At 38.3% G+C, this 25,515-nt stretch overlaps 1 protein-coding gene across 4 annotated transcripts in view; it reads left to right on the top strand.

Moving 5' to 3' along the window:
• The window catches only part of sdk1a (sidekick cell adhesion molecule 1a), a 376,732-nt gene that overhangs the window by 132,996 nt on the left and 218,221 nt on the right, over nucleotides 1-25,515 (top strand). For all 4 annotated transcript variants that reach the window (XM_065261980.2, XM_065261910.2, XM_073814026.1 and 1 more), the window contains exons 2-4: nucleotides 16,777-16,936; nucleotides 21,535-21,641; nucleotides 22,331-22,478. In XM_065261980.2, coding sequence (XP_065118052.1) covers nucleotides 16,777-16,936; nucleotides 21,535-21,641; nucleotides 22,331-22,478 — 415 coding nt within the window. The remainder of the gene's footprint in view (nucleotides 1-16,776; nucleotides 16,937-21,534; nucleotides 21,642-22,330; nucleotides 22,479-25,515) is intronic.

Raw genomic sequence — 25,515 nt, 5'->3', positions numbered from 1 at the left:
GTTTCGGGATAGGGGATTTCTATAGTATGTCAAACAGTTGAGGTTAAAATATATACGATAGATCTTAAGCTATAAATATTTCTTATATTTACATTTCAGTAAATCATTTGTTCTGATAAATGTTATGGCATTTACTTAGAGATTTGGTTTCTTCCTTCATTGTTCACCCATGTCAGGTATTTCAACACTACCTGACAATTTAAAGGTGGAGTTTGTCATTTGGAAAGTTAAGTTATGGCCTAATGGTTAGAGAGGCAGTCTTGGTCGGAGCGGATGGTATAGTGGGCAGCGCTCCGACATCTGGTGCTTTCGCACTTTCAGCGACCCGAGTTCGATTCCCAGCTCGTGGTTATTTGCCGTTTCCATACACCTTTCTCCTCCAATGATATTATGCAGTGCCCGAAAATAGTCCTCTGCTATTGAAAGTTACCAAGGGGACTATTTTCAGACGCTGCGTAATATCACTATCTGCTGCAGCCATGGTATGACAGCAAAGTCCTTGATTATTATGCCAGAATGAGAGTTTAGTTCCTAGTCATATCGACCTAGACAATTTCATTTTTTAATTTTCCGTCAGTCTTAGTACACGATGTAACTAAAGAAGAGTTGAGTTTTAAATAGGAAAAATATTGAATCTCTTTGGTTATTTTTGAGTGTGATGCTAATGGCCAAATAAGATTCAATGGATTATGCTAAGCTATGCTAAAAGTGGTACCGCCAGACCCAGAGATCGGCTGAATGGACTCCAAAACGGTAAAAATCTAATGTTTTACTCTATGGGAAAATTATCCTATTTTTTTTAAAAGTGGGGTGTCCCTTTAACTTTAGCCTGATGGCTTTGAAAGCATATGCTCCCAACCTTCCTGTAAATCACTGTTCAAAGCCACACTTCCTGCAAAACGCATAAATGCACAGCAGAACTGAACCGAGACAAAGATGATAAAAGTTAGGAAGTTGATGTTTGGCTGCCATTCTCGTTCCGACGTAAAATGTCTGTGTGAATTGATTCTAAATGCGGCACAGCAAAGGTCATATTTACCTTGTCTTGCAGGGGGATTTTGTGTTTTTTATGTTTATTACAGTGATTTAAGTTGTAAAAAAGTGTGATTTATTTAACCTGGTTTTTCTAACATACCATTAAATCTCACACGTCTGTGGGTTACAACACTCACGATTTGCTACAATTTAGATACACAGGGACGACAAAAAATGTCCTAAAATGATTTATAAACACAGTGACTGGTAACATACTAAGTGCAGACATGAGTTAACACACAGTGAAACGTGTAATTGAACCCTGTACCTCATGTTATGATGCTCAATAATGAGTTTCAAGTGATAAAATTGAGGAGCATAGATCACCATTTCTGTCAAAATTTAAATAATGATAATATCTGAATGCGCTTGGCAGGTATTATATGTCCATCAAATACTTTTATTTCAAAATTGCTTAATCCCGGCCTCAGGCCATTCAAAAATACCAGTTTGTTGTCAGAATCAATTAAAAGATAAAAATACTAATTTACAAGGAAACATGTCAAACACACTTAGAGGGTTTTACATCTGAGCTCTTCAAATGTTGACTACAGGGGGACTTTAACATAGTGATTGCTATCAGGATATGAAGAGTATTGTAGAGAATCACCTATTACATCTTTAAAGGGATAGTTTGGCCAAAAATGATATTAAACCCATGATTTACTCACCCCCAAGCTGTCCGAGTTGCAAATGTCCATCGTTTTTCAGACAAACACATTTTCGGATATTTTAGAAAATGTTCTAGATCTTTCAGTTGATTAAATGAAATGTTACGGGGTCCACCCATAGTCCACGACCTTCAAGTCCAAAAAAAGTGCGTCCATCCTTCACAAATGAAATCCAAACGGCTCCAGGATGATAAACAAAGGTCTTCTGATGGTAATCCGCGCGGTGTTGTTGTAGAAATATCCATATTTAAAACTTTATTAACGTAAATAACTACCTTCCGGTAGCGCCGCCATCTTAGTCGCGTCCGCATTCAGGATGAGAGCTTACGCAGCCTACGGAGGTTACTCTGCTGCTGCTCTGTGCCCCCGCCCTCCGAATTTGTCATACGTAACTAAGAAAAGTGCGTACACTACGCTAATACTCTCTCCTGAATACAGAGGAGTCGAAGATGGCGGCGTTACCAGAAGGTATTTACGTATTTTCGTTAATAAAGTTTTAAATATGGATATTTCTACAACAAAACGGCACTGATTACCCTCAGAAGACCTTTGTTTATCATCCTGGAGCCGTTTGGATTTCATTTGTGAAGGATGGACGCACTTTTTTTGGACTTGAAGGTCGTGGACTATGGGTGGACCCTGTAACATTACATTTAATCAACTGAAAGATCTAAAACATTTTCTAAAATATCCAAAAATGTGTTTGTCTGAAAAACGATGGACATATGCAACTCGGACAGCTTGGGGGTGCGTAAATCATGGGTTTAATATCAGTTTTGGCCGAACTATCCCTTTAATCACCTATTAAACTACACATAGAAGACTCTTCCACGCAGGGCTTAACCTAGATGCTTGAACATACAAGCATTGAGAAGCATAGGGAACCAGCAGCGACTCACTAAGTACAACAAACAATAGAGAAAATATAAGCCCAGACTAATCCCTTAATAAGACCAATTAATAAGATTCACCTGCAAACACATAAGCAAATATTGTCAGTTTGTTACATAAACTTTGCCCTTTCTATAGATCTCAATGTATCTATTTTTCCCATTTTAGACAGTTCTGTGAGGGCGTACAGATTTAAAATTCCTTTTTAGTGATATAAGCCTGATCTGGAGTAACAGGATGTGTTTAAATACAGTAATTGATGCTAAAGGCGGCAAAGCAAAGGTCATATTTACCTTGTCTTGCAGGGGGATTTTGTGTTTTTATGTTTATTACAGTGATTAAGTTTTTTTAAAAGTGTTATTTGTTTAACCTGTTTTTTCTAACGTATCATTAAATCTCACACGTCTGTGAACACTAGGGCTACAACACTCACGATCTGCTACAATTTAGAAATTTAAAAATGTCCTAAAAGGGTTTATTTTAAAAACACAGTGGCTGATAACATACTAAGTGCAGACATGAGTTAACACACAGTGAAACGTGTAATTGCATTTTTTGAAATGCGCTCTGACAGGTTGCAGAATGAATGAAAGGATTAAATCCTGTACCTCATGTACACGGAAAAAAATTATTCATTCAATTTAAAAATTGAGTACGGTAAATTAAATGAATAATTTTTGAATGAAGTAGGGTAAACTTTTGACATTGATATACAGTACAGTAACTGTCAAAAAGTCTCAGTTTATCTGAATTCACCCTGATTTGGCCTTAGTTCGAAAGATGATTTCTGGAATGAGATCTGTAAGTGAGGTGTCGTTGAATAGCACTGTCTGCATGTCTATGCTTGGGTTCGGATGAACAGAAAGAAATAGTTGAGACACAATGAGTGTGTTAGCCATGAGATGCCAGACACAACAGAACTTGTGAGATGCTATGTAAGCAGCCGAGCGACACCATGCACGTTTAAGTTTGGCACGTGCAAAGATATGTATTCATTCGTGTCTCTGTCTTCATCAAAGCCGTGAATCCTTTCGGCACGGATACATACCTACTAGCAAACATCCTCCGTGACAAACGTGCCAGAAGGAAATTGTATGGTTGCAGTACTTTTCTATGGCACAATAAATGCTGAAAATGAGGATTAAAAATGTACACTGCCTGAGTTTCTTGATCTGTATGTGGTGTATTGATATTCAGTGAATAATGTAGTCCGATAAGCACGTAGGACAACAGGCCAAGTAATGATAAGTTTTTGATAAGTTGATAAGTTGACCTCAGTATTAAGAGTGCCAGGGTGAGATTACTGGTTGTGATGGGTGCGTGTGCATGTGAGAGGGGACCTGCTGTAATATTAATATCTGAATGTTGTAACACTGATGATTTTTGAGTTGTTTATGTGGATGATAGACATCGAGGTAGATGGCTGTTTAGATTATTACCGCAGCTTGGCATATTTGAGACATTGTTGTTGTGAGTGATTTTTTAGTTCACAGTCTCCTCTTAGACGGCAGTGAGATTCAGTGGGGAGCAAATGAAACTCGACACTCGGCTGACCAGATTTATCTCCTATTAAAGTCTCAGGTGTGTCCTGTTCGGATCTGTTTTAATTAAATTCAGGAAACAGTTAAAATTCAACGCGAGTGTTTAGCAAAGACTCTGCACGTCTGCTGACTGTTTTCTGTTTTATGAATTCAGTTTTATTATTGTTTAATGTATCTTCTATTTTAGAATTTATGTGGTAAAGCTTTCACAATTTAACAGGTAAGACCTGTTGAACTTTGTTCTTCCAGAAAAAGTTTCTTCACATTGGGTGTTCAGAGTGAATCTTCAGGGTCTACAGTATCTGTGCTGGGCTGTGAGTGGACGTCTCCACAGTGATGTGTAGACAGGACTGATTGCTCTCTGTCTGTGCTGTCAGACAATGTCAGACAGTGGAATGATCCTCCTCCACCATCCAGCCAGGAATAAACTTTAAAAGTTTCACTCTACATGCAAAACGCTACAGATTTTTTGATTAAAAGTTTTTACTTTTCAAGATAAGGTTCTAATTGGTATTCTTAAAGAGATTTGTCCTTTGGGTTATCGCTTCAGGAGTAATTATAGTTAGTTTAACAGTAATCTGACTTTTAGAGAACATTTGAAACTGAACATTGGAGTTTTCCTAAAAAGTACTTAAAATTATTGTTAACCCAATCAAAAAAGTTTCTTACTCACAAATTGGTAAGTGCCTTTTTTCACAAAGCGACTTACAGTGCATTACAACAAGGTATACATTTGGTGTTTTGTGTGTTCCCTGGGATCCCTTTTGTACCACTTGAGCTATACTCCCAGCTAACAGAAAAAAGTTCTAAGAACGTTCCCTGAAAGTTCCCAAGGTTCCCAAAAACGTTCTGCCAACGTAAAAAGTGTCCAGTTTTCTTGACGTTCTAAGAACGTTTTTATGTTGTCTCAATGTTAGAGGAATTTTACATTTTACCATTTTTAAACGTTATGACAATGTCATGTTTTAATGTTCATACAATGTTTAAAACAACAACTGTTTATTTTGCTTAATTGTTATGTAAATGATAGAGAAACATTGCATTTTATTATTTTATAAAACATTATTTCTGAATGTTCAGTAAATATATTGCTGTAGAAAACACAATTCACTTATTAGGCTTAGATGTTGATGTTTTGTTTAATTTTAAGTCACCATTATTGTGATTAGTGTTTGTTTTAGTTGGACTCTTGACTCTTGCCTTTTTGCTTGCTAGTTTTGTCCCTGGCTGTGTTAACTTTGTGTATATACACCACATTTGTTATGAACATGTAAAGTTAATAGTGTAATTCTGTGGTAGTTGGTACATAATGGTAAAGATCACTTCCTAATTAATTTACTAATCAAAAGTTTATTTTCTGTCAATAATGTAAATGAGATCCAGCACTTTCACAGCAGTTTGTCATTAAGGAGTGTATATATACATAATAATTACACACAGCACACACTCATATATTATGCAAAAAATCACTTTTATTTTGTATGCGATTAATCGTAATTAATCTTTTCCCAGCACTAATATTAATGTGTTTTACCTGTTAGAAAAAACATGATTTTATGATGTTTATTAGTGGACTTTAAGTTTGGATTAAACTTGAAACGCACGTGATCGTTGTCATCAATGAGGCGACCAATCACGAAGAGCTGTGTCGTCATCACAACTGGCATGAGCCAGCCGGCTACTCTCGAAACGCTTTCGTGTAACTTTAAAACCCTACGTCAGAATCACATGCCTGTAGCCCAAAAAATTACTAACCGGCATGCACTGCTTCAAGTCAGCTGTCGATCCGACTGTGCAGCGCCGCATGAAGTCGAACACCCCTATTGTTCATGTGTGTGTGTTTTCATGACCTGCAGATGGGTTAAATGCAGTGGCTTTTCAATTACGAGTTTTGTCATTTATTTGACACCTTTTCAGATCTCTTTTGCTACAGTAAATATAGAAAAATCTTTTGAACGTTCAGTGTCATTATGAACATAATTTGAGAAAAATTGCTGCTGGATTTGGCAGTATATGCAATCTCAGGTGTTCCCCTTTTGTGTTAATGATCCAACAGAACTTGTCAAACGCTATGCACTCAGGTTCAAAGCTGTGGCTAACACTTTGATTTGTAGTCAGCTCATCAAATGGATGGTAATGAGCTAGTTTTGTCAGCTCTGATTGTCAGTGTGTGGGCTTTACTTCCTCAGACAGACTGACAGATAAAAAGCACCCAGTACTCCCAGGAGCCCTTTTAAAGGTAATTGAGTTAAGAGTCAGAAGGCAAGCCCGCGTTTTCCATTGAGTGCAGAGGTAACCAGCACTGGGAGGCTGTTAGCTTCTTATCTGACGTTACGATTGATTGCAAAAGGTTCGTGATTCGACAAGCAGTGTGATGTTAATTGCATGGTTTGGTGTTGGATGTTTGAGCTATACTAGAACATGTTAAGGCTAATTCAAACTGATCCAACAAACTCATTCATTTTAAATTTGATTGTTGGTGTTGGTTGGAGCTTGTTGGATCATTGTAAACTGGCCTTTCACCGTTGCCGATAGCTACATTAGAAAAATTCAGACAGTGTGTTGTGTTTTGTCTATGGAAATCAATTGAATCTGTACCAGTTTAATGGAAAAATGTGAATATGTTTGTCTAAAAATTACTTTATTTTAGAGCTCTAGACATGATGTGGGCACTAAAATGGGAGGTACTTTTATGTTGCTTTTTATGTTGCAAACCATTTTTATGTTGCTTTAAAAAAAATGTTTCTTCAGAATACTCTTTTTGCAGCCAGATTGTGTAGTGTAGGGGTTTTCAAACCTTGAAAAAAACTGGGACTGGGTATGCCTCATACATCTTGAAAAGTGAAGCTGTTGGCTCTTTGATCGCCCCCTGGTGGCTGGCAGCAGTACAAGTCATAAACCCCGCCCTCCCCAAGCAAACGAACGGGACTCCGCTCTAACTAAAAAAAAAAATTACACTTCCATATAAAATTTTCCAAAAGATGCCTTTGGTCCCTTTAAGGTAGTTCTTATCACGCAGATGGGTGTTCAATTGTTCATTTTTGTGATAAGTTTCATTTTAGCTAGTAATCTGATGCTATATAAACGGGGCGTGACATTATAATTGATATGTGTGACTGAGCGGACTGTCGGAGCTTCAAGGGAAGATTGAAGATAAAACTAATTTTCGATTTCTTTGTTATTTCACACACAGATAAAATTAATTGTATTTAACTTACCTTATTTTAGCAAGACAGTCAAACGAGACTTTCAAAGGGCTTGGTTGAATTGGACATGCAAACGTTTGGGGGAAAGTTTGATACCGCGGGTCCGACTCTGATTCCACCCCAGCTAACAGAAAAAAGTTCTAAGAACGTTCCCTGAAAGTTCCCAAGGTTCTCAAAAACGTTCTGCCAACGGAAAAAGTGTCCAGTTTTCTTGACGTTCTAAGAGCGTTTTTGTGTTTCCTCAACGTTAGAGGAATGTTACAATTTACCATTTTTAAACGTTATGACAATGTAATGTTTTAATGTTCACACAATGTTTAAAACAACAACTGTTTATTATGCTGACTTGTTTGACTGTTATGTAAATGATAGAGAAACATTGCATTTTATTATTTTATAAAGCATTATTTCTGAATGTTCAGTAAATATATTGCTGTAGAAAACACAATTCACTTATTAGGTTTAGATGTTGATGTTTTGTTTAGTTTTAAGTCACCATTATTGTGATGAGTGTTTGTTTTAGTTGGACTCTTGAATCCAGTAGTTGGTACATAATAGTAAAGATCATCACCTAATTAATTTATTAATCAAAAGTTTATTTTCAGTCAATAATGTAAATGAGATCCAGCAATTTCACAGCAGTTTATCATTAAAGGTGCCATTTGTAATAATTGAGGTAAAAGATTTTTAAAAATTAGTTACACGCATCAAAAGAATGAGAAGAAATAAGGGCAAAGATGTCATTAAAAAAATGACAAGGTATAGTGCTGCAGAAATATCAATCTGAATTAGCATGCTAAATTACTAGCTACAGCCCGACTGGTGTTGTAATACCAGTTTCGACCATGGGAGGCGGTATGCGGGCCACGCACATAACCGCCAGCCAAACTGCAATACACGAATAAGTGGGAGTACAGCCCTCTACTACTACCGCTGCGTCCGAAAACTAAGGCAGCTGACTTGTTGATTTAAGATTTATGAATGCAGCTCAGAGAAATGCAATTCGGACAGCCATGGATTCGGACATGCCTTGATGCCTTCCTGCCTTGCAATAGGGGTTTCGGACGTATTTCAGTTCAGGGAAGAGAGCGGAAGAATGGCTAAAGCAAGAGACATTTACCACTACCACAAACATTTGCTGCAGGGAACAACGCGCTCGGAATCACAAATAAAATATGATAAATAAAGTAACCGAACCAGAGTAAATACTGGCACTGCTTTTCATCGCTGGAGACAACTAATGAACATGAAAGAAATGAGATTCGACTCCGAAATGACAACTTTTCTTTTCGATTGGTAAGTAAGATGCTGTTAGTATTTCGCTAGAAGTTCACTTATAATAGGCATTGCCATAACCTATGCTCAGCTTGTACATGAACTACGGCTTTGTGCAGTAAATGTGGCTCCATCTGAAAGCAGCTGATGGCGATTCACTTTTAATCAATAAACCGGCTGCTTCACTGACGAGAAGCGCAATGACTATCGCATGCAAATTATTGCGCATCCTTAGCTGTTAACGTTTAATAGTTAGCTCTACCCACGGATCTGATCCGGTTTTCACCCGTTATCTACCAAGCTGATGCTAAAATGTAACATTAGCTAAGAAGCTTGAAATGTCTTCGATTATAATGAACACCAAATGGACGCACGAAACGTAGCGGAAAACATTGCAATTTTAATGAAACCGAATGTTTTTTTTTGTGACTAATGATAACTTAGTTGCTAATGTAAATCAAACTTGATATATGCTGCTGAATTTGCAGCTGCTAAATTAAAATAGACCAACTCACTTTTCTGGAGGTATACTGCCCCCGTCTGTTTGGCGTGTGGAGTATGAATTGATTTTTTTTGGGGCGGACATGTTAAATGGTCCCTTTAAGGCGTTTTAGAAACTTTGGACAAAAAATATCCGCTGTATAATTGGGACGCACAAACATCAAGAATCAGAATATGAATCTCAACCATGGTGACAAATAAATAAAAAACTTCATGCTGCAATGCATGCTGGGTATCAACAAATTACAAATCTCATTCAGGACTCCCAGCAAGCACTGCAGCATGGATAAATAATGTTTTTTTTTTACAATTTTATTTGTCACCATGGTTGAGATTCATACTCTGATTCTTGAGGTTTGTGCATCCCAACTAGACAGCAGATATTTTTGTGTTAAGTTTCTAAAACTCCTTAATGACAAACTGCTGTGAAAGTGCTGGATCTCATTTACATCATTGACAGAAATACACTTTTGATTAGTAAATTAATTAGGTAGTGATCTTTACCATTATGTACCAACTACCACAGAATTACACTATTAACTTTACATGTTCATAACAAATGTGGTGTATTAACACAAAGTTAACACAACCAGGGAAAAAAACTAGCAAGCAAAAAGTCAAGAGTCCAACTAAAACATACACTAATCACAATAATGGTGACTTAAAATTAAACAAAACAAAACATCAACATCTAAACCTATTAAGTGAATTGTGTTTTCTACAGCAATATATTTACTGAACATTCAGAAATAATGTTTTATAAAATAATAAAATGCAATGTTTCTCTATCATTTACATAATAGTCAAACAAGTCAGCATAATAAACAGTTGTTGTTTTAAACATTGTGTGAACATTAAAACATGACATTGTCATAACGTTTAAAAATGGTAAAATGTAACATTCCTCTAACGTTGAGACAACACAAAAACGTTCTTAGAACGTCAAAAAAACTGGACACTTTTTTTGTTGGCAGAACGTTTTTGGGAACCTTGGTAACTTTCAGGGAACGTTCTATAACTTTTTCTGTTAGCTGGGACGGAGGATTCCTTCTGCGCATGCCCTGGCTCCAAACTGACGTTTTTAAGTAATGGCAGAGCCCATGGTCGGATATTTTTGGCGTCAATTCATTACAATGAAAGGAAGCGACGTCGTGTCGTCTATCTTTGTTTACAGGCCATGGTCAGGATTCACTTGTGGGTCGCACAGTGGGATTAGGTGTGTTGCGCAAAATCACTTTGTTGTTGTTGTGAATGATACAAAAATGTTTTAGTCCAATTAATGATCAGCAGTGACAATGATTTTGATATGATATAAATTATTTTGATATTTTAAATAAACTGAGATTTCATTAGTAAAATTAGGAAGGAAAATAAAAACTACTAAAATATAAAATGTGTATTTGTATCATATTTCTGTTTAAAAAAATATGTTGGTGGGTCCCGGTGGGATATGTTTATACATATTTCAGTGGGTTGCAAAATGAAAAGTTTGGGAACCACTGGTGTAGACTATAAAAATGCTGAGTTGTTTTTACCTGTGGTTTGGTAAAATATGGACAAACCCAACAATTGTTTTTTAATTAACCTATTAAACATACATATCACCTTCAATTTTGGACTGAGCATAGGTGCATTTTAGACAGTTTGGATGTGAGACACCATCTCCAACTAAACCTACAATAGTCAAGACTGAACTTCTTGTCCTTCCGGCCAACTTCACCATCCACCTTGGGGCTGCATCCCCAACAGCCAAAACCTTGGTGTAGCCATTGATGACCAGCTGACATTTTGTGAACACATTGCAAAGACAACACGGCCTTGCAGATTTGCACTATACAATATTAGAAAGATCAGGCCTTATCTGACTGAGCATGCAGCACAACTTTTTGTCTAAGCCATGGTTATTTATAGACTGGACTACTGCAGTGCTCTGCTAGCTTTTTGCATGAGCAAAATGATTCAGAATGGAGCTTGACTGGTCTTCCAGCCAGGAGTCTAAAAAGCATATCACGCCTTTCTACATCTTTCCACTGGCTACCGCATCAAGTTTAAGACATTGCTTCTTGCATTCAGATTGGTCTTTGGTTCTGCACCGACATATCTCCAATCCCTCTTACACATTACATCCCATCTAAAACCCTGCGGTCAGCAAATGAAAGATGCCTTGTGGTACCTTTTGCTAAAAGGTACAAAATCACTCTCCCGCTCATATACCTTTACCATTTCTTGCTGGTGGAATGATCTCCCAAATTCTGTCTGGTCAGCCACATCTCTCAAAAAAGCATTTAGGGGTTGCGCACACCAAAACTTTTAAACGCGGCTGAAAACACCAATTGCCAGCTGTATTTTCAGCTGAGTGCCAGCTTTCTTCAGCCGAGAGCTTTGGTAGCTGTGGTACTTAAGCTGTGAGCCGGTTGGTTGTTGTGTTACTTGTCCCCCCCTCCTCCACTGTGATTGTACGGCCATGTGAGAACTGACATTAACAGGCGGAGCTTTTCACCCAAGGTTGAATCTGTTTCAACTCTCGACGCTCCGAGTGCCAGTTTTCAGCTGCTGGCTTATTTGAAAAAACCCTGAGCTTACATTGAAAAAAATTAAACACATAAAAGCTTTGGTGGGCACGGCCCCTTAAACTTGTACTGGACTTCTCATGTTATTGCTTTCCTAGGACTAATCGCTTTGCTGTTTTTTTGTAAGTCGCTTGACTCGCTTCATATAAAAGTGTCTGCTAAATGCCTAAATGGGTTAGTGTAGACTTCCGTTGATTTTGAAACCTCTCGCCATCAAGTTTTTGTTATTCTCATGTGTCATGCCAAGTTAAGAAAGTTAAAGTAACTGGCGAAAATGCAAGGAAAGGGGTTTGATATCATCAGCGTATCCCATCAGCCCGGTGACAGACCCATTGCGTTCACTTTTAGCCAAGCTGTCTCCTGTCGGAACTTTTCATCTTTGATAATAATCCCGCCAAATTGAATTTCCTGCTCGGGCCCTGCTTATGCATTCCCGGAGCCGTCCCGCACCGGTACGGTCCACTGGAGAGGCGGCATGCTGATGAGCCTCGCACTGCATCTCCGGCTTCATGCGCAGACAAATGGAAAGTGAAGGCTCCATTGAGCACACCTGGCAAAATGGGAAAGGTGGAGTAGACAGGAGACGCCCGTGCAATACCTGTCTTAACAGGCATCTGCCTGAGTTGCACAGGGACCTGAAACAGATGGGAAAGGTCTTCCTGTAGATGTAGTATACCTTAAATGTGTACGACGGCCTGTTTTTAGATAAATAGCACGAATTTAGAAAAGTTGATGTCAAAACTAAGAAATGTTCTGCCATTTTTACAATTATAATCATTTTGATCATAAATAACATTCATTTTGAATAGTTCGCACACAGAGATGTTAAAAAATAGGTACATTATTGTTGCATTGATAAGCAAAAGTACATGTTTCCATATTTCTTAGTGGGAGGTAAAGAACTGATTTGGTGCATCTTTCATTCTGTTCTCTTCTTCTTTTTGTCTGCTTGATTTGAATTGAATGAGAATTTGCTGAAGGCTTGTTGGTATTCACAAGGCTGGACATTTGCACAGCATATCAAACAGCATCTCTCAAGAGCAATGTACAGTCATTGTGAATTCTTCTTGTTGCTTTCATTGGGAATACTTAAGGCACTTATGCTAACACAATCAAGGACTTCATTGGCTTTTTCAACAAGATGACGGTGCTAGATCCAAACTAATAACAGCCATCATGTAATTACGTTTTTGTGAGAAGAGGTTTCACAAGCATCGTCTAAACCTCTTATATTTCTCTTATATAGGCTGCATACAAAGCTCTTTTATTGCAAAAGTTTAGATTTTTAGGTTGTAGCTTTTTGATTTATTCACTTATTTCATTTATAATTGTCACAATTTCTTGCAACCAATAACAATCAGTTAGGGAATAGGAATGTGCACAGTGCACTGTTGCCTCATAGCAAGAAGGCGGTTTAAGCCCCAGCTGGGTCAGGAGGCTTTGCTGATTGGAGTTTGCATGTTCTCCCTTTGTCAGCGTGGGTTTACTCCAGGTACTTTGATTTCAGTCCATAGACATGCAGGTTAGGGTAATTAGAGATGCCAAATTGCCCTTCCCCGAATTGTGTGTGAATTATCTTGTTTGTGGTTTAACCAGTCTGATGAAGAGCCTGCATGCTTGAAACGTCACACGCTAGTAGATTTTGTGTGCCCACGTTACATTTAATCCTTCACTCGATTTTTGGTCGAGCACCCATTTGAGATTGTGCGCATGCTTTTTTACCAGTTCTTGCCATGAATATAGCCTTGGTTAATAGAGTCCAAAGGAATAAACAAAACAAAGTTTCTCATAAGCATTTTTCTAACCATTAGAGGCAAACAAGCTGGATTGACTACAGTGTGTATAAGACTTAGTTGTAACACAGACTGTTTACATTGTAAACTCAGGCCATTCAGAAATACCGTTTTGTAGGCAGAATCCATTAGGAGTCGGAAAAAAAAAATGCCCATTTACAAGAAAACACTTGCATGCATACACACAGTACATATAAATTGATACAGTCAATACAGAAAACATGTGCAGTACCACAAACATTTCTCAATAACCTGCATTTGTAGTTTAGTTTTAATAAATGCTGGCCTTGGGAGGAAATTTCGCACTACATTACAATATCACTAAATATTACATCAAACTTGTTTAATAATAAAAAAAAAGAAATAGGCTGTTTTCTACAATACGTCCCCTTGTAAAGCATGAGAGAGACCAAACTTAAATTAAAAATGCATTTTCACCTCATCTTCACAGCAATAAGAATAACAATGAGGGTAAAGCGAATCGAGCTGTCAGAGAGGAGCTGCCAGCTAAAGATGTGAAATACGTATGAAAAATGGATTGATACTAAAGGCAGGAAACTTTCTAACAAGATGCTCCGAGCCCCCAGTAAGGACGATTAAATTTGGATGCACAGTTTCCTCGCCACTCTTATTGCTTTTTTATATTTACAACCAACCATAAGGCCACTAACATTTTACAGGTTTTATGCTGGTGCGGGAGGAGTGAAATAAGAGCCTGGCACGTTCCTCCACGTTTGCCTCCAATATAGAAAAGCATTTTTACGTGGAGCTTGATTCCTCAATGATGGTTGAGCCCCTGACGGGTGTGCGATGTCCACAGCTGTGCCATGTTAGGTGTCTGTGAGTTTCTGAGTCGGATATGTGGTGGGTTTAAAATGCCACAGGGAGATGCTCAGCCCTCAACACTATTTTTAATTAAACGCCTTAAAGGTAAGCCGGTAACAGTCCTCACGTCTGGCTTTTCAAAACAGACAGAGAGGAAGTAATATTGTGTCCTAACAAGACACATAATGATGAAGTGATAAAAGTTGTTCCTTGTAAAATCAGAACTGACCGTTCGCTGCAAATTACAAGCATCTATTTGTGTCGGTGTAAAATGTGTTTTGATTGGCTGTGTGGAAAAACAAGTTTTTGTCACTGAAATCTTCAGGGCGCAGTGAGGACATGGTGAAACGTTGAATATGGGAGTTAGAAAGACAGAATGTTTCAGCAATACCACAGTGATTGAATTTTTAGTAATTACTACAAATGCAAAATGTTCATCTCAAAGCTCTAAAAGCCTCAAGCAAAAAGAAAACAGCTCTGTGATTAAAAAGAGATGCCCAACTAATATCCATCTTTTATGAGGAAAGGAAGCCAATTTCGTCTACTGCATCACCAACTCTGCCCTCCCTCTCTCCAACTTTTTATTTGCCTGCTTTATTTAGGCTTTAAATGACATCAGGATGTCTATTGAATAGAAGCTCTAAAAAATCATTTATATTTTGGAAGCTTGTTTTTGATTGAGTCATATGAAAACATAGAAACAAATAAAAAATGCAACCAAATGTGATTTAAATACACTGTTAAAAAGTTGGTTCAACTCAGTGTTAATTTTGACAGCAAATTCTGATATAGTCTTAGTCTTTTGAATAACACACCATGTAGTTTTAGTTGAAGGCAGTGTACTGTGTCTTCCATTCAAGAGACGATAACATCATCAAACCCATAAAAAATGACATGTAACACTGACTGTCTTTTCAAATGGTCACTCGCAGATATTACTCTGACCTCAGGTACACTGTGCCTCACAGCCACCACCTGGAATCTCACTGGCCCTTCAATCCCAACTCGCACATTTGCTTCTTTCATCTTGTTATTTAAAGCCTCATTGATATGCTTTACAGCAGAGCCGCTGCATCTGTCTTCAATCCCCACCATGTGCTGTACAGCAGGCTTGTGACCCCTTGACATTTAACCTGTTTAACCGAAACACTGCTATTCAATAGCCTGTACATTAGTTAAATGTGCCTGTGTGTACTTGTACATAAAACCAAAAAAAATCAATATAAACGATTCATAATTGGTTCCTTTTTGTTTACTAATGCATTTGTATCATCTCAGTGCTAGAATCTGAAGAGAGCAGGTTTAAAAAATATAAAAGCCCTCATCATTGGATCGTAGTTATTTCAATTGTATATTCCAGCTGTATAAAAGAGCCATTGCATGGCACAATTGATTTGTCTGAGCTCATAGGGAAACATGGCAACGATGGTGACAGAAGTCAAATTCACTTCACACCGTTGTGCTGGCTGTAAGTCGTCCTTTTTAAAATCAAAGCTCAGAGCCTTTCTTGTGTGAAGTGTGGAGAAACCCGCAGATGGAGGATTTAAAGGTTTCACGCTTGCTGTCTTTGGTTTTTTTTTGGCTCTTTGAGGTGCAGTCGTGAAAGATTTTTTACCTTTATAGGAACGTGTTGTGATAACCTTTGTGTGACTGTGTCTGTTTGTTTTCTTATACTGAGAAATTAAAAGTTTCTGTTGGACAGGCGAATTGTTGTGCCTTTTTTACAGCGACAAGACTAGGGATCCTAATCTTTTCAATTAAAAATTGTTCTCAAAACTTAAAGGTGCAGTGTGTAACTTTTAGAAGGACTCTTGACAGAAATGCAACATAATATACATAACTATATTATCAGTGGTGTATAAAGACCTTTCATAATGAACCGTTATGTTTTTATTTCCATAGAATTAGTTGTTTTTATCTTTATACACAGCGGGTCTCCTTACATGGAAGTCGCCATTTTGTGCCGCCATGTTTCTACAACACCCCTTAATGGGCAAACTTTTTTACTAAGTTGTCTCTGACGATGACATGTTTGTCTTGTGGCGGCTACCGTAGCTTCTCTATGCGTTTCGGTGAATGATGGACTGAGCCATTGGTTGCAATTCGCAACCTCAACACTAGATGCCGCTAAAATTTACACACTACACCTTTAATAAAAATAAGAAATGTTTTACAATCATCATAAAATGATTGCTATGAGTTTCATTGGTTACAATTTTGACAGAAACTTAAAGCATCTAGTGATATCCAGATACTGAATTACAGAACTCATACGACATAATTAAATGTGAATCGACACTGTTCACAAGAACCAAAAACATTTTGCTGAAATAAAGAATAAACTTGCCCTTCATGTTCAAGATAATAATCCTGAATTTAGAATCTATCTTTAAGGTTCATGATTCAGGTCAGAATAACGTGACAGGGAGTGCCTCCACTTATCACTGCCTTTTCATGTCTCTCTGCAGTCGATGTGGCCCCGTACTTCAAAACAGAACCAGGACCTCCGGAGATCCACCTAGAAGGAAATCGTCTAGTCATGACCTGCCTGGCTGAGGGCAGCTGGCCCTTGGAGTTCAAATGGATGTTTAACAACACCGATATCACAGCCTTCTCCCCTGAGTACAAGTAAGTGGCTGCTTTCATCTTCTAACACTGTGTGTTTACCAGACACGACCCTGCTACATGCAAAAAAAAAATATTTTCCATTTAATCACAGTTTTGATCCCAACAAGTCACGATGGCTATACGCAACTGTGACGTCATAGCTGACAGCTCTACCCACACAGAAATCTCATACGATGGAAGTTTTGTGCATTATGAATATTAAAATCCACAAAAAAAGCGACATGAGATAACTCACCTCAGATCTTGAAAATAAATAATAGGAAAAAATTAAATCTTAAATTAAGAAACATTTACTTGATTCAATATTTCACCTGCGCATTCAGTCTTCATGATTAATGGTAAACAAACTTGGCTTGCTGTCCTTGAAGAGAGCTCTTAACCTGAGCTCTGAACCTTCAGAGAGGGCGAACCTGATGCCTAAGCTCGAGCCCCAAGTTCAACCTGTCCTGCAACAGAACTGCAGAGAGGAAGAAAGAGATTAGTGAAGGAGGAGGGATACAGGTAGAATTGCAGCTGGATGCAGAGGCCTGGATGGCTGCCTTATATTCACTCATAGTAATAATTGACAGGCCTGAATGTTAAGGCTCCTCCCAAACCTAACTCTAAGTTACGTATATATTATGCATATATAACCTCTTTTCCCAGAGAAGGGAACAAGACGCTGTGTCTCCTTGGCCATGCTTCCGGCGTACCTGTACACCCGTTTCGGCACATGCAAGCTATAGTGGGACTTCCTTTTTGTCCTTTTATGCTCTCTGGCTTCCACCTGTGACGTCACACCCAACCATTGGTTGAAATTTGATATACATACTCAGATGCTGTCACGCTGTAGGCGTTCCCAAAGCGTCAGCTCTATGACGCAGAGTGGAGTTCCCTCGGAAGCGAACTACATTAAACAAAATGACCGAAGATACTGAGTGTTTTCTAAAAAATATATTTTTTTTTAATTTAAGACATTATTTTTTGCAGTTTGTTGAGTGCGTATTTTTTATAATGTTAAATTGTTTATTTTATTAGTTTGATTACTAGTTTAATTTTTCCAGGAATCTTTCTCAAAACTTTTTTATTTTTTATGAAATATATCGTTAATTTGAAGAAAATACTACTGATGCACCGATGTATCGGCCGCCGATATTTATCGGCCGATTTTTGATGAATTTGAAACCATCGGCATATCGGCAATAGCACGAGAAAGGCCGATACCGATTTGTTTATTAATTTACTGCATAAAGAAATCCATTATATGTAAAAAATGAGTTAATGTTGTTAATAAAATAAATGCTGAATAGCAAAAACCACCTTTGAAGGTTGTCATGCTGTCTTATTATATTTGTTTTAGCTTAATTTGTGCCTCTCTTATTATGTTGGTCAGTTAAATGTTAATTAGATCCAATCCATGTTCAGTAAAAATAATTTGAGGCAGAAATAAACTAGCTAATAGACCAACTGTATAGTATTGTATACCAGTGTTTAATATCGGCATCGGTATCGGACAGAAGTTGTCTGTTTAAATCGGTATCGGCCTAAAAAAATCCTATCGGTGCATCCCTAGAAAATACCTTTAAAGAGTAACTAAACCCCAAACCAACTTTTTTTAGTTAATGATCTGTAAGAATGATGCTTTATTAGTGCTGTTCATTGATTTTAGTAAGTTTTTTGACATTTGGATATAAAGTGTTTCAATACTATAATATATGGTGTAAAAACGTCCGAGTGCTGCCCTCTTGAGGTTGAACGGTGGCTACTGCAGTTGAATTTTCCTATTGGATGTTGGGTCCAAGAAATGACTCGTGACGTAAGCAGTTTCAAGCTCACCACGCCCTTGTTACGATCTCACTACACACTTGGGACGAGCTTAGTTCATCCCCTCTATCTCCGTTGGGATCTGCCCACTTTTCTTGCATTTTTCAAATATTGCAGTGGGTGGAGTCAGGCTCTGACCAGGGGTTTAGTTACGCTTTAAAAAACAAAAACATTTGAAAACATGTTTCCAGCAGGCAATTATTATACTTTGCTTTTGAGTGGTTTTCATTTTTAAAAGTTTTTTTCTCAACTGTTTTTTCTTGTTGTTTATGACCCTGAAAGGACAGATACCACATTATAAACTTCAGAATCCCATCTTATCAGTTTAACAACCTTGCAGATTTCAATTAGGAACCCTTTTAAAACTTATCATAGGAAGTTTAGCAGCATAGCACTTAAGATCCACTGGTCTACTGGGTTCAAAAAAGTTAGGGTTTATTGATACCATCTGTGACGTACTACTGAAAAGAATTTCTGTTTAGTTAAAGTAATGCACGTATAAATGACTGCAGGGTTTACAAGCAAAAATGCCTTAATTATTGTTCCATACCAAAATGTAGTATTTCATTAAAGGTACAATGTGTTAATTTTAGGAGGATCCATTGACAGAAATGCAATTTTATATACATAACTATGTTTTTAGTGGCATATAAAGACCTTACATAATGAACTGTATTGTTTTTATTACTTTAGAATGAGCAGTTTTTATCTACATACACCGGGGGTGCCCTTGGAAGTTGCCTTTTTGCACCGCCATGTTTCTACAGTAGACCTAAATGGGCAAACTGCTCTACAAAGCATATTTTGTCACTTTATGCTGGTGTCTCAGATGAAAGCATTTTTGTCCTGTGTCAGTTACCATAGATTGAGGGGTGTCGCTAAATTTACACATTGCACCTTTAAAGCAACACTATGTAGTTTCCATGTAAAATTGACTTACAGCTCCCCCATGTGGTTAAAAAGCGCAACAGTGCCTGGTATCAGACACTCTTCTGCAGGCAGGGGGAGGGGCGGGGCTGTGTGCTCTACCCTCCACCGCCACTTTCAGAGTGTGCTTGTAGCAGCTAGGAGGCTGCTCAGGTTACAGCAACAGTACAATTTGTCCAGTTAAAAGTTGTTCTATCACTGAAATAATTTTAGAGACATTATTTAAAGGTAAAAAAAACTACATAGTGTTGCTTTAATATTTCTTAAAATTGTCATTTCAATATTAGTGCTATGTTCGAGGCAGATTAACATCTCCATCTTCGACTATTTTAATATATTTTTTTAAGGAGTATGTGCGTAAACAGATCATGAGACTATATGTTCGAAACATTGAGTCTTTAACATCCCGAAGTAATGCATTGCCACAGACGCCCACTGCAAGACAATTATTATTAAAACAAATTAAAAGACAGCAAAGTCTGAATTATTTTCTGTTGTACAATACTATTACTATGTATTAAACCCAGAACATTAATTTATTCAAAAATAAAATGACTTGAGGTAAAGCTGATTGGAATAATTGTTGTAATGAAGGTTTTCTAGAGAGATTCCTCTAGTTTATGTAATAGTACATTTAATCAACCATGTAATTTCCTAGTTGAGTTCTCCTCATGTTGTATGTTTAATTTCCCAGTAATAATAGCCTCTTAAACTGACCTTTTTTAATCAGCATCCAACCTCTGTAGCGCACAGCATTTCCACAGACATGTGGAGCGTTAAACCTGCAGAGGAATCGGCCCTGCGGGTTCCCTCTGTCTTAATAGAAGACTTTTGCAACATCTCCCGGCTCTCCTTAGAGACAAATAATACATGCATTCGTTTTACCTTAAGTGCACCGCTGACATCTGATTCATAGTTAGTGTCAATTCTTTACATTAGATGTTTTGATTTATCCTCCATTTACGAGTCGTATACACGGTAAAGTATGGGCTTCACATCTTCCAGAGTTTCCGTATACAAAAGGTATTTTGTCCATCCCTGGAATTGGTCTGCTCTAATTGGTATTGCTTTTCCTATTATCTTTCGTCACCTATGTAGCACGCGGTAATGCTGTCGAGGGATGAAAGCCACCTTCAGGACGCACGAGCCCACTGGGTGGCATTTTCAGAGATGTAAACAGATTCTGCTAAGTAGTGAGCAACAGCACATTAGTCATGTGTTCGGCACATTCGGAAATGCCAACACACTTTAATGCTCCTTCTTCTTTCGTCACCTCTGCTTTTGGTCAAAGCAGCCTTTTTGGCTGTAATCTGATATTTGTCATCACAGAACAAAGCTGTGCGATGTTTTGATGCCCCGTTTTCACAATAAAGTGCGAGCTGGTGAACAAAGGGTAGTTTTTAACCCAGCGCCTGTAAATCGAAATGCATTCGGGTTTGAATGTGTAGGCAAATAGCTATAGGGAACTGTTATGTTTGATGGTTTTAATACAATTATGTAAATGAACCAATGGCATGTTTTGGAGCAAAAAATAAGTGGTATTAAAACTATCTGCCTCAATGCTAGAGGGTTGTAGATGGTTTTAAATGGTTGTTAGGGTGTTATTTTCAACCTAGCATTAGGTCAAAAAGGGATGAACCCAACCGGCTGGGTGGAAATTTAACCTGCAGTATGCTAGGTTGTTTAACCATTGTTGGGTCAGATATTTTCCGGGGAACTTTAACCCAACAGTTGGGTTTGTCCCTTTTTGACCCATAATCCATTTTTTTTCTTTGAGAAAGAGTGATATGCTGGCTGAAGCAAGTACCAATAATGAATTTTGGAAATGAATGAAGTTAATTCTCTTTCTCTCTCACACACACTTTCAGGTACACCATCTCCTCTTTGCAACGCTCCGATATGGGTGTTTACCAATGTGTGGTGAGAAACAGGATGGGCGCTTTGCTCCAAAGAAGAGCCGAGATACAAGTGGCATGTAAGTTTTCATATCACACATCTCATACACCTAGAAAGACATTTATCTTCATCCAGTTCGACTCCTTGGTTTCTCTTTATCTTCCTCATTACACTTGGTTTTCATTTCCAGTTGTTTTAAGCACATGAATGTGATGTAAAAACTACATCATTGGGATTTATGTCACCCAATTCAAAGCGCAGTCCTTCGTTTTGCATCGTGATGCAATCTCGCTGCGCAGCGTGGCATGAATAAATGCCTTTGATTGAACACCTCTGCAGTTTGTGGCCAATATGTTAAAAAGCCTCTGTGGTCTTGAATGTATCATTAGAATCGCTTTGTATTTTGATGCTCTGTTCCAAAAACTAGCGAGTTGCCTACGGGGGCAGCATTTTAAAGGCATTATTGGCACGCACCCAACACTTTTCTGTTCCAAAAGGCAGACATCTTTATCATGCTGCTGTTTTAAAGACCTCGCCAGATTTGAAGGCACGTCTTCGTGTATCTGTAGCAATGAAAACGCATTGCAATGGGTTCGGTGCCAAAACATCCGGAGCACAGTTGGTGCCAGCGTGTAGTATTTCAAATATTATGTGTTGGTTTATATAGCCTTACACTGTCATTGCTTGTGCTGGCTTGTTAGATTTTGCAACAGAGCTTGAGCTGTACCATCTTTACACTAAAGACTAATTAGATCTCTGTTCTGGCAGACATGGGCGATTTTATTGACAATGACCAAAGAAAGACGGTGACGCAAGGAAGGGCCGCCATCCTTAACTCCCCGACGGTCAGCGGCTTCCCGCGGCCACAGGTGACATGGTTCAGGGACGGCTACAAGATCATTCCCAGCAACAGAGTGTAAGTAGAGCTTAATTGCTTGTCTAATCTTAAAACGTTGCCCGCCACCCCAACATCCGTTCATTAGGAAAGTTCTGGATGACCCGGCACAGGTCCCTTGGCTTTTGGTCCACGTTGCGCCTTGTAAGAGATGTAATTACCTTCAGTGTTCAGCTTTAATCCTTCAGGGCATCCGTTTACTGCAGCCCACACCGAAATAAAGAAAAGAGTTGTGTAAGACATGGATACCGTGTGCTTTGTGTGTGTGCAAGTGTTTTTTTTTTATTGCTTTGTGACAGAAGCGTAATGAATGCCTGTTGGTGGCTCTTCTTTAATCTTATTACGGTACTTCTTCATTGCCTTTTTCTAATTAGCAGCTTACCGGGCAGAGATCGACGAGACCGATCCGATTTGCCGTTGTCAGTCAAGTGTCTTTCATTTAGACGAGACTCCAATAAAAGCTTGTCTAATGACTCGCCTCACGCTCCACCTATACAGCACTTGGCCCGTTCGAGACTTGCATTTGATTTCAACAGCCAGCGTAATTGAAAAGCAAGCAGACTAACTAAGGGTAAATTAGAAGCGGACTCGTGCTAGTAATGCTTCAAGCGAAGGCAGACAGGTGTGGCATCTTGTCTCGAAGAGACAATTGCGTTAAATGAAACAAACGTAAAATATTTAAAGGGGGGAATAAATTGCCTGTTGGAAATGCAGTGAAAAACGAAAAAGGCGGCGTTATGGTCTTGCGAGAGTGTTGAGAAGATTTAAGGGCTGTTTACACTATAGACGATAACTATAATAGGGCGGCAACTAGAGATTATTTTTATAATCGATTAATGAGCCAATTATTTTTCTATTAATCGATTAATCTGATAAAATATAAATATTTAATTAATTAGATATTTTCACGTATTATAAGGCACTAAATTAGGGTGTTCACATGTAGGAGTGTACTTTTAAAAGTGCAAAAGCCACAAACTACTACAGAATTTTACTCATATAATATTTTTGATTTAGATATTTTAAGCCTTGAATAAAAAAGTTTGTGCAGCTTTTAAATAGTAAAACATATTTAAATGTCAAAATATCCAGAAAATTAATTCAAGGATGTGCTGAGAATTTTGCCACAGATTAATGAATTTTCATCTTCAGCTTTAGACCTTAAAGGAATAGTCTACTCATTTTCCATATTAAACTATGTTATTACCTTAACTAAGAAGAGTTCATACATCCCTCTATCATCATAGTGCGTGCACGTAACCGCTGGGGCGCGCTGCGACACTTCGATAGCATTTAGCTTAGCCCCATTCATTCAATGGTACCACTCAGAGATAAAGTTAGAAGTGACCAAACACATCAACGTTTTTCCTATTTAAGACGAGTAGTTATACGAGCAAGTTTGGGGGTACAAAATAAAACGCAGCGCTTTTCTGAGCGGATTTAAAAGAGGAACTATTGTATGGCGGAACAGCACTTTTGGGAGTACTCTTTTGAGCCAATTTGTTATCGTTCGGTCGTGTTGATATTGTTGGACGCTAATGTATTTATTGTTTTTTTTTTACATTTTGCGCACTGAGGTACAAAAATTGTCAAATGCCGGACTGTAATAATGCAAATATTTGTTTTTGTTCAGAGGTAGAAATGCACATTTAGTTGAAAGGCTTGTTGGAAAGATGGATGTATATGAGAGTTTCCAGCATAGATGCAAAGATGCCTTGGCTCAGATCCAGCTCAGTAATTGGACGGTTGCTCTCCCACTAGTATTTTGACAAGATATAGCATCATGACAGAAAGCAGGTCACATACTGTACATAAAATCAATATGCAACCGCTGACAGTGTTCGCCACCGCATATACAGTGATGCATTTGAGCATAAGCATGTGCTTGAGAATCCGTGCCTATGGGAATCTAGCCGGTCATCCCAGGCACGAACACTGTTTCTTTGACCCTTTATGTGGGCCATCTGGTGTCTGTGTATCCGGGATCAAACCCACAGACTCGCGCATCCCAGAGGACGGTAAAGGAATATCAAGCAATCATACATCCAGCCAAGCCCATTAACGCACTATTGGATGTGATGTCACATCCTTAATTGTTCTGTGGCAGAGGCAGAAGCAATGCAATCAGCTTAGCCATTTAAACTGGCACTATGCGTTACTGGGCAAAATCCCCAGGATGGACTCTGGGAAATTGGGCTGTACTTCATAAGCACTTGACTGGCACGGGCATTACATTAACTGCCCTTATAGGATCAAAGTTTATCTATGTGCTCGGATCCAGGGCCCTGAATCAATATTAACTTGGTGTAACATAAATCTGTTTGTGAGTCTCGTAAGATGTTTTTGTCTCACAATTGATAAATGCTGATAGATGTTTTGCAAAGACACTAATGTCCACTGTAAAATGCTGGAGAAAGGGAGGAAAATGAATGCTTCCATGTTGTAGAAGTTCTTTTGGATTCTGCATCAAATAAAAGCTTTTTGAAATGCTTGGTACGGAAATCTACTGTAAACTACTCTGACCATGCCAGTGGCAATTTCCCAGTCAAAATTACCCAAAATAACATTGCTGTTTCATCGATTGAGTTTTGAAGGAAAAGGAAAAACAGAGGAAGATATGTTAGCTTTTTAAAATTCTGCTCGATTTCGACTTCGAGGATCTGTTTAGTATGCCAAACTGGTCATGTCAAGGCTGGCGCAAGCAGACTTTTCTGTCAACAATTTAGCTTCCTTTATTATCTGATTTACTGATAAATTCAAATGAGTCAGGCCAGATCCACACCAGAGTTGCCGACTTTGGCACGGATTCGGTGCTGGTCCGGCTCGGAGTCATTTTCTGTCTGGGAGTTGCCCCAAAAGTATTTGGGCACTTAACTCTTTCCCCACCAAGTGAAAACGCTTCCCTGCCAACAACGAGTTTTTCCAGCAATCCGTAATTCCGCTATTATCCACCAGGTGCTCTTTCCCAACTTATAAAACCTGGAAGTATCCCCTTAGGGTAAACAGTTCAAACTCTGTGTATGTTTGTGATCACTCTGAATCTGATTTCTATCAAAAG

This window comes from Paramisgurnus dabryanus, chromosome 3 (assembly GCF_030506205.2).
Source record: "Paramisgurnus dabryanus chromosome 3, PD_genome_1.1, whole genome shotgun sequence".
In the NCBI taxonomy this organism is placed as follows: Eukaryota; Metazoa; Chordata; class Actinopteri; order Cypriniformes; family Cobitidae; genus Paramisgurnus; species Paramisgurnus dabryanus.
Note: the sequence above shows the minus strand (reverse complement) of the source record. Positions and strands in the feature narration are given on the sequence as shown.